At 53.4% G+C, this 8,709-nt stretch overlaps 3 protein-coding genes across 3 annotated transcripts; 1 reads left to right on the forward strand and 2 right to left on the reverse strand.

Annotated features, from left to right (window-relative positions):
• Positions 1-1,329: 1,329 nt before the first annotated feature.
• B0T15DRAFT_399986 (uncharacterized protein) lies at positions 1,330-2,064 on the reverse strand (the record flags this gene model as incomplete). Its single annotated transcript, XM_062865037.1, has 1 exon — positions 1,330-2,064. A coding segment is annotated over one exon (735 nt), but the record flags the coding sequence as incomplete, so codon positions are not given.
• A 1,562-nt stretch (positions 2,065-3,626) lies between these two features.
• Positions 3,627-5,451, reverse strand: B0T15DRAFT_437549 (major facilitator superfamily transporter; the record flags this gene model as incomplete). Its single annotated transcript, XM_062865850.1, has 4 exons — positions 3,627-4,391; positions 4,439-4,874; positions 4,925-5,238; positions 5,290-5,451. The coding sequence occupies 4 exons, from the start codon at positions 5,449-5,451 to the stop codon at positions 3,639-3,641; spliced, it is 1,665 nt and encodes a 554-aa protein (XP_062720618.1). The 3' UTR covers positions 3,627-3,638.
• A 299-nt stretch (positions 5,452-5,750) lies between these two features.
• On the forward strand, positions 5,751-7,485 carry B0T15DRAFT_576189 (uncharacterized protein; the record flags this gene model as incomplete). The annotated part of the gene is made up of 7 exons (XM_062871018.1): positions 5,751-5,918; positions 5,965-6,103; positions 6,163-6,347; positions 6,406-6,510; positions 6,556-6,932; positions 6,983-7,416; positions 7,451-7,485. Exons 1-7 carry the CDS (start codon positions 5,820-5,822, stop codon positions 7,483-7,485), a joined length of 1,374 nt encoding a protein of 457 aa, XP_062720619.1. The 5' UTR covers positions 5,751-5,819.
• Positions 7,486-8,709: the final 1,224 nt, after the last annotated feature.

An 8,709-nucleotide genomic window follows, 5' to 3' on the forward strand; every position in this document is an offset into this window, starting at 1 on the left:
AGGCTTTGTACGAGCCTAACCTCAGCAGTTGGGTTGATCACATCAGCGAGGAGCATTTCCAATGGGTCCAAGTTCCTCCAGAAGAACCCAAAATGCCAGACCCGTCGGCAGACCAGGACGAACATCATCTTTGGCTCGCCACTCAAAAAGCAATTCTCGCTTATACAACACCGATCACTCGCCGGAACAGCCTTCTAGCTATAAAAACACGGCTCGTACGGCTAACGCAGGCTATCTCTGACTACGGCGAAGCCTACTGTGTGTCGTGTAGTATGCATTACTACTCCGCTCGTGTCTTACTTTCCCTCCTTGCGCCCTCAGCGCCAGCCTTTGCGGAGGAATGCTGGGTCCTCTTGCATTATGGACGCGAACAGGACAGTGGTGACGGGAGCGAATCAAGAGATCACTTCGACGAAGCCATTTGGGAGGAGATTATCGAAGAGACTGAGGATCTTCCGGATCGACATCTTCCAAGACAGGACAGACCTGATACGCTACAGTCGATCTTTGACCAGCCCTTCCCCGTTGTCAAGGAGGGCCGCTTGTCACAGACGAAAGACTCTTCTGGCTAAGCCACGCCAAAAGCGACGAGAAGAACCATTTGTGCGATTGGTGTGCCGAAAAGGTGTACTTTGCTATCCCATAATGATTTGCGCTCTGCATGTCTGCAAGGCAGCGCGTCCTCGGACAAAGCCCGCCCATTTTCAGCGTGCCTGGCCCTGCCATTCGCGTAACCCCCGAGAAGGAGCGGCCCAAGGAGCCAAAAGCGGGTTTCAGAGGTTAGAAACAGCCTACAGAAAGGAAGCCAGAGATGGATGTCTCTTTTTGGAGCACCCCTGCAGCTAAGAATGGCTCTTAAGCCAAAATTAGGATGCTGGGGCAGTCACGCAGGGGTGGCCAAAAAAAATGGAGCCCTGCAACATGCAAATGCCCTCTGATTGTGGATCCCTGGTTCGGTGTAAGTTGAGCGTGATTGCAGTGGGAAGAGCCAAATCTGGCGCATCACTAATCTTTCAACAACATTCCGCAATTCTCCTACCGAGCAAACACAGTGAGAACGATTAAACTCAGGTATGAGCTCCGCAGCTTGATGGACCCTCCAGGAAATTGAAAAGCAGGCACTGCAGGGTTCGCAGCGAGAGGTGATTTTGGCTATGGCCCGTGCTTTGGTTGCGGGGTACAGGTCTCAATCTGGACCGCTATCGCAGACGCCACTTTGGGCGGAAAGTGTTAATCAAGCCACACAGAGCGCGTATCCAACTCTGTAGGCACGACGAGCTCCAGATGCAACTCTCATCCTCGTTCAAATGGTACCAACTGTGGTGCGTCTCACTCCACGTCAGGTTCTTCAGTCGACGCCGGCGGCGGTATAGTTCCTGAAGACGTCGAGGCCTGCGTGGAGGACCTTGCCGGTCGTCGAGACGCGCTCTGGCGTGTCCTCCTGGCCGAGCCGTGTTTCTTGTGTGGCTGGGAATTCGACGGGGGACTGTCGGGTGCCCTGGTTCGTTTCGAACTGGTCTGGCTGAAGCTCGACGTGAAGCTCGTGGCGAGGCTTATAGCCGATTCGGCACCAAGAGATGGGGACTCCTGGCTAGGCTCTTCGTCCTCGGCATAAAGGTACTGTGGGAGAGCCGGTTCCTCCCCGACATCTCCGGATGCGGCATGGTTCTCGGTGCCGACAACTTGTGATCCGGTGTAGTCCTCGTAATCTATAAATTCGTCGGCAGTCGATTCTTCATCCTGTTCTGCCACTGCAACTATTATTTCTGCTTCAGGCGGTGACTCGGCATTGGACTGGCGAGCTTGTGCATTCGCCGCCTGAATAAACCTGTCGCGGTGCCTCTGTGCCAAATCTCTCGCATTTCTGAACGCTGTTGCGCCCTGAACGAATGTCTCGCGGCTATCTGTCATGTCGAAGCCTCTGAGCTTCGTCATGTGGTACTCGGGCCGGCCCCCCAGCGCGGTCGGTGGCGTGACGTGGTGCGCGTACAGCTGGAGCGTGCCCGTGCCGGCGTGATAAGTCGAGCTGTAGGTGTACGCATTGCCGTCGAAGGCGGGCTCCTCCTCGTCCTATCCCTTTCTGGCGCTCCCCGCCAACGTTGCCACGCCATCGCCCTCAGCCCCAACAAATGGATCCCTCCAAACCTCATCCGGCGGCAACGCCACCATGCTGGCTCCCTACCGAACAAACTCAGCCGCCTCTTTTGCTGTGTACGTAAGGAAAGCTGCATCCGCGTGTTGACTCAGCGATGAAGTGGGAGTATTAAGTTTATCTCCTACTCCTGACGGCCCGGCGGCGTCTTTATGGTGTTCCGAGGAAAGCATCACGACGTGAGGCTCGTACTCAGCAAGGCGATTGTTAGACAAGAAGGGCCGAGATGAAGTTGAGGCTCAAGTTTGTGTTGGATTGCGAGCATCAAAAGATGGCCTGACCAGGCGAAAGCGCCACCATCCGTCAACTCTTCCTCAAACCTCGTTAGGAACGACGTAAAGCTCTCCTTTTCCTCTTGTGTCATCTTATCCAGGTTATCAAAGGCTTTTCAAGCTATATTCGGGTCCCGGCACAGTAGCAGGATGTCAAATACTGTGCCGTCAAAACCCCCGGCCCGCCGGGGAGGGAGGGGGTTGTGTGAAGGGGTTAGGAGGGCAGGCTCCTTCTTTGCCTGAATGGGCGGCGCGGGCGGTGCCCGAGAGACATCGTGCACCGTGATCGTCTTAGAAGCCTATTTTCAAGGTAATAAGTCCGCCAATGTTACATACAAACACACACACATACAACTCATTCCGCCTGGCAGGTTTAACCCGAAAGGGCAACTATAGTTTTTAGCAATACATTTCCTCCTTAGAGCCTATACAGGCCAGCGCCTTTCGAAACTGGCTTCCGTCCTCTGGGCCCCGACTTTCTTCTGCGCACATACCATGTATTCTGTCGCCAACGGGTACATTGGATTATCTGCCAGGTACTTCCAGCGAGAATGCGTCAAGGCCCTCCCTTTCTCATCTGGAGAATGAGAAAATCGATTTACGACTGAACTATGATGCGTACAGTATGTACATACTGTATGATACAGCCAGGAACAAAATCATTTATGTAACGGCCTCAGGAGTGTATTTCAACTAGCTGATGACGACTCTACGAGTACATCTAATGTTGAAGAAAATGGAAGAAGAAGAAGAGGAAGAGGAAGAAGAGGAAGAGGAAGAAGAGGAAGAAAGTAATCCCCAATCTGATGACGTGGCATTTCTGCCTGAACAGACGAGGCGATAACCCGAAAGAGGCAGGCACGATGAGGGTCGCTGCCCGCGATGTTGGTATTGACGTTCAGAGCAGGGGGGTGCGACGAGGGTTAGGGTTGATTGAGGGTCGCCGAGGTCTGTCCATGGCTCAGCCCGTTACAATTTAGGCACGGACCAATACTACTCTAGGAAAACAGAGAAGTACAAGGTAAGAGCCAGTAACGGCTGACACCTTGGTAGCGTCTTTCTTTGCTGACGTGGCGTTTGCAGGTACCCTCAGGTAGCGCTGGGTAAATACAACAGCTCAATTTAGGAATTACGCACTATATAGATATCCAAGAATTTGATCAATAGGACGCCGGTTTTGCTCCTAGCTGTAGAGCTTTGACAATATGAATTCTCTACGGATGCTCTTCTGCTCTGCGCCCCTGTAGGTTCACTATCGTTCGCATACGAACCGTGATGGGTCGCTCTCCCTCGCCCGCCAGCCGATGGTCCGTTTGAAGCTCCTTGTCCAACTCGAACCGCTTGATCAACAGGCTCAAAAGCAGGGCAGCTCCCGAAATGGCTACGTATACCGCAAACACACCCCGAAACCCAAACACATACGCGTCAAGCACCCGCGATTTGAACGCACTATTGTCGGGTAATCTGAGCAGCTCGGCGATGAGACTCTCGCTCTCCGCGGCGATACCCGTTGGCAAACCCTCCCACCTGAGCTTTAGCGACATCATGTTCTGGAAGGCAGAGCCACCGACGCCGACGCCTATCGCCATGCCGAGCTGGCGAAGGAAGCCGTACATGGCTGCCGCGGTGCCCTCCTCTCCTCGATTGCACATGGCTTGCGACGCAAAATTCTGAGCGTTCAGGATGGCGCCGTGACCGAAGCCAAGGAGCACGAGAGTGGTGGCCCACAGAGCAGCAGGGGTGTCAACGTTCCAGATGAGGGTCAGACCCGAGGCCACGGTAGTCAAGACCCACCCAGCCCAAATCGGGTACCGGTAGTCATTCGTACGGGTTACTAGTAAGCCGGTCAAGATAGAGCCGGGGACGAGCGTGACCATGACGGGCAAGAGAACTAGACCGGTTTGGATTGGGCTGTAGCCCTTTACAGCGAGAAAGTAGAAGGGGACATAGTATAGTTGGCCATAAATCTAACAAGAGTAAGCACTCGCCGCACGGCGTGACAGGGTGGACATACGACAAGGCCTTGGATGGCACCGCACAGGTAGGTCGCAGCTGAGCTGGCATTCCAGAAGAGGCCCAAATGCAGGAACGGTTCTCTGGCGAAGAGACACTCGTAAGCCGCCGTCCAGAGAAGCCCGGCCGCGCCAAGGCACAAGGGGACGAGCGTGGCAGCACTGAGCCATCGGAATTGGATGCCCCCCCAAGAGACTGCAATGAGAAAGAGGGTGGCAGACGATATGAACGAGGAGCTGCCCAGCCAGTCGACTCTGCCGAGTTTCTCCCCTACCGAAGCCGTCGGCGGTCTCAAGGTCACCAGCCAGGGTATGAGGAGAAGACCACCACCACAGAATGGGAACATAATGTAGAATACCCAGCGCCATGTGGCCATCTGCGCAATTGCGCCACCAATGACGGGACCGGCGCAGTTGCCAAGAGCCCACGCCCCGAGCCTATCAGAAGTCAGCATGTGTCCTTAAGCAGGCTCGAACGCAAAACTTACACGGTGCCGTACCACTTCGGTCGGAAACGGAGGGGCACAAGGTCTGTGAAGATGACGAGACTCAAAATGATAATCCCCGCTCCTCCCACGCCCTGAAGGGAGCGGCCGACAATCAGGACACCCATGTTGGTCGCGAGGCAACAAATAAGGGAACCCAGCGCAAAGACGCCTACGGAGCTGACGAGACACACCGGTCGACCGAAAATGTCGCTTAAGGAGGCAATAGAAGGCATCGAAACAGCGTTCGCCAGGAGATAAGCGGTGCCAACCCAGAACCCTTGCGTTGTGCTGCCTTTCAAATCGCTGACAATGGCCTATTACGAGTAAGAATGACAGCTCTTCGTGGCGGAATGGTGTAGCCTTACGCTCAATGACGTTACGATAATACAAGCATCAAGCGCGACCATCAACGACAGGGTGGACAGAACCGCCATAATGGCAAGCTGATGACGAGAAGGGTTCCATTCTGGCGTGACCGCCGGTACGGTCTTCTCGGAGGTCGGTAGGTCTTCTTCTGCGGCCGTCATGAGGGGATCGATCTCCTTTTTTCAATTCGTCAAAGGTCGTTTCCGAACCTGGATGATCCGAGTGTGCAACCCGTCGGTTGGCGTGTACACCGACGAGTTATAGAACCAGGTGATGAACGGTGGGCAGGGCCGAAGGGCCATTTCTGGAGTCATGCGCCGGTGAGTTCCGCTCTGCACAGCGCCACAATCAGACCCGTCCAACGGCTCGTCCTGATGATGCCCATTTCGGCTTTGGTGACGTTGAAGACTCGCAGCTGGCAGCGTTTCTGGATCTTTAAAGCGCTTAATTAACTAACCTTGACACGTATTCCCGGCTTTCTGTCTGTGTGGTTAACCTCGCAAAAGCATAGCATGAAGGCCAGGCCACAATGCAGCCTCTCCTCTACTGTCTACCCTACTTTGCATGGCTCGCTCAGGCAGGGGCGTTAACGCCAGCCGAGCTTCTGGCTCAGACCCCTCGGTGTACTGTAGGTTCTCTCCCTGTCCCGTTTCGCTCCCGGCTAACGCGCATAGCACCGTTGCATCGCCGACGCCCTCGCTGGTCTCAATGGCGATTTGTCGAACGTGGCATCGTATGTTTGCGAAAACACCACGCTGCAGTCTGAGCTATCAACGTGTACGCAGACAAGTTGTTTGTACGCGGACCAAGTGAGTAAGTAATCGCAACCACTCCCCAGCACTGCAGCAGCGCGACCCACTGACCGTTTGTAGACGCAGCAAAGTTGGAAACCGAACTCTGCGCTGCCTTTCCCAAGGCATCTCGGAGCCATGACGTTAACCGAGCAATCATCGTCGGCTGTGCCTTGGTGTTTCCGACTATTGCACTCCGACTATATACTAGAGTCACTTGCACTGGGAGGCTGTGGGCAGATGATTACGCGACAATCTTAGCAGCTGTTGGTATAACCGTGCTATCGCGATTGGAGAAGACTTTCACACTCACTGCTTTATTAGGTTTTACTGGCATCCCTCGCCATCATAGATCTCTGCAGTGCACATTTAGGTTTAGGCATGCACTACTGGACAATACCAACTGGGCACGGCATCCTGATTCTCAAAGTGAGTCTGGCGTTCCTTGCCTCCATTACTCCGCTTACAAACTAGCTATTCTACGCCGAGTCAATAATCTACACTCTCCTCCTCATTACCAGCAAGATTTCCATCTTACTGCTTTACGCGCGGCTCTTTCCTGTCCAGACGTTTCTGTGGGTCATTAAAGGCCTAGGCGCCTTTCTTGGGTGTCATGGTGTCCTCTATGTGCTTCTCATCGCGATGCAGTGTCTTCCAGTCTATACAATATGGGATCGTTACGTGACCGACCGGAAGTGTATAGATGTCACGGCAGTTGCCTATAGCAGCGGCGCGCTCAGCATTCTTGAGGACGTCGCCATTCTCCTCTTGCCCATTCCCCAGGTGTGGCAGCTGAAGATTGACCGCCGCCGACAGCTAGGGCTGATAGCGATATTCAGCATTGGTTCATTGTACGTATCTCGTAATCTATCGCCGTATAGCCCAGACTTACCTGTCGCAGCGCCTGTTTTACCTCGATGATTCGGATGAAGTTCGTCGTGCAGTACAACGCTACGTTCGACGCAACCTGGAATAACGTCGACATAATCGTTTGGTCTGCTATCGAGCAGTTCACCGCTATGTTCTGCGGGAGCCTGCCCGCCTTGCGTCTTCTTTTTATTCGCGCTCACCGTAGGGCCTCCGCGGAGATAAGGCAGAGATACGACAACATGCCGTCACGCGCCTTGCCGTCCAAAAATTCCATTCCAACCCAGTCTCCGTCGCGAGGGATATGGAACAACCAGGCCGCCGATACACAGGCGAACAGTGCCTGCACCGGCAACCAGATCGGACAAGGCGAAGACGGTATTCGGGTGACTACGGTCGTCCAAGTTTCGCAGGAGCCCGGAACATGGCTTGATGATAGCACACAAAATCATGACGAAGACGTCGAAGGTTTGAGTTTGCCACCGGCATGTTCAGGTGACAGTGACAAACAGGACGAGAATCGTCACCCGCAGGTAGATAGAGCTTGGTAATCAAAATAAATGAGGAATCTATATACTCTAGCCAGCCTAAATCAGTATGCCTAGTTAACCGATTGAGGAATCCAAGTTATGTGTTGGTGACTCCGCTATAGAATTGGCTCTTCGGTATTCTCCATCGTTCTCGGCGCAGAGGTGTTGGCGTAAGTTCATTGGTCAATAGCGAGGTCGTTGATGTTGCGGGGGATATAAGTTGGGTGGCCAGTGACCTTCCCAACGGACGTTCGTTTTGGGTTTGTCATCGCAACAGTTGACAGCCCGAGGGAGTCCAATTTACAGCAGGGAGTGTTCGGATCGAAACGAGTAACTTGAACGCTCGCTGCTGCCTGTCATTTGAATCGAACGTGTCGCGGACACTGCAGGCTTTTGGGGGGTAGAGGGGGACGTCGCCTTGGTTCAACGCTAATCACCGAAAAAATGGCCTCAAATCATCAAGTGTACGCCATCCGGTTTCGGGGATAACTGTTACTACCCCTGCGCGAGATTGATCTGAACCAAACGGCACGATTGTGTGCCAAAAATCATACAAAAGACTTGCAAAGTAGCAGGATTACATTGCGTTGTCCTCCGTGCTAAACACCCCTTAGAGATAGCGGTCTAGAGAACGTCTTGAGCGACGGTAACCACTAGCCGTACTACAGCCTACACCCTTTGATAACTACTGCCTGAGCGCGACTAAGAACGCGAATGTCAACGCCTTTTATGTAAATGCTAGAGATTCCCAACTTCTGAATTGTCCGTTCACATATGTGGTAAAACCGGCTCTCCTCCCTGTATGTCGCTCCACAGTGCAATGTACCACGAGAGAATTTAAGACATTCCACCTCCATGTATATAAACCTTTCTGAGCCCTCCAATTCCCCCCGCTCTATGCAGAACGTAATCTGTGTAGGCTTCCCCCCGTCCCAATCTATCTCATACGAACCGTCCTCGTGTTGCCACTCCAACTGAGATCCGCGCTTGAGCTTCTCCCCAATGGCCTTTTGAATTACGTCTAATGCAGGTCTCGCCAGCTTGAAGATCATCCTCCCGCTTCTTGTCCTTTCAAGGGCTTCCATATTGATAGGCGCAAAGAGTGGTAGCATTCTAATTGGGACTGTGATCTCGGCTCTACAGTCTGTCCGCCTACGTCCCTTAACATCCAGTTTAACGTTGAACGGGCTTGTCATTGTGTTTTGTGGCTGTGTTGACTTTGAGAACATGG

This window comes from Chaetomium strumarium (genome assembly GCF_033439665.1).
Source record: "Chaetomium strumarium strain CBS 333.67 chromosome Unknown B0T15scaffold_5, whole genome shotgun sequence".
Taxonomy (NCBI): Eukaryota; Fungi; Ascomycota; class Sordariomycetes; order Sordariales; family Chaetomiaceae; genus Chaetomium; species Chaetomium strumarium.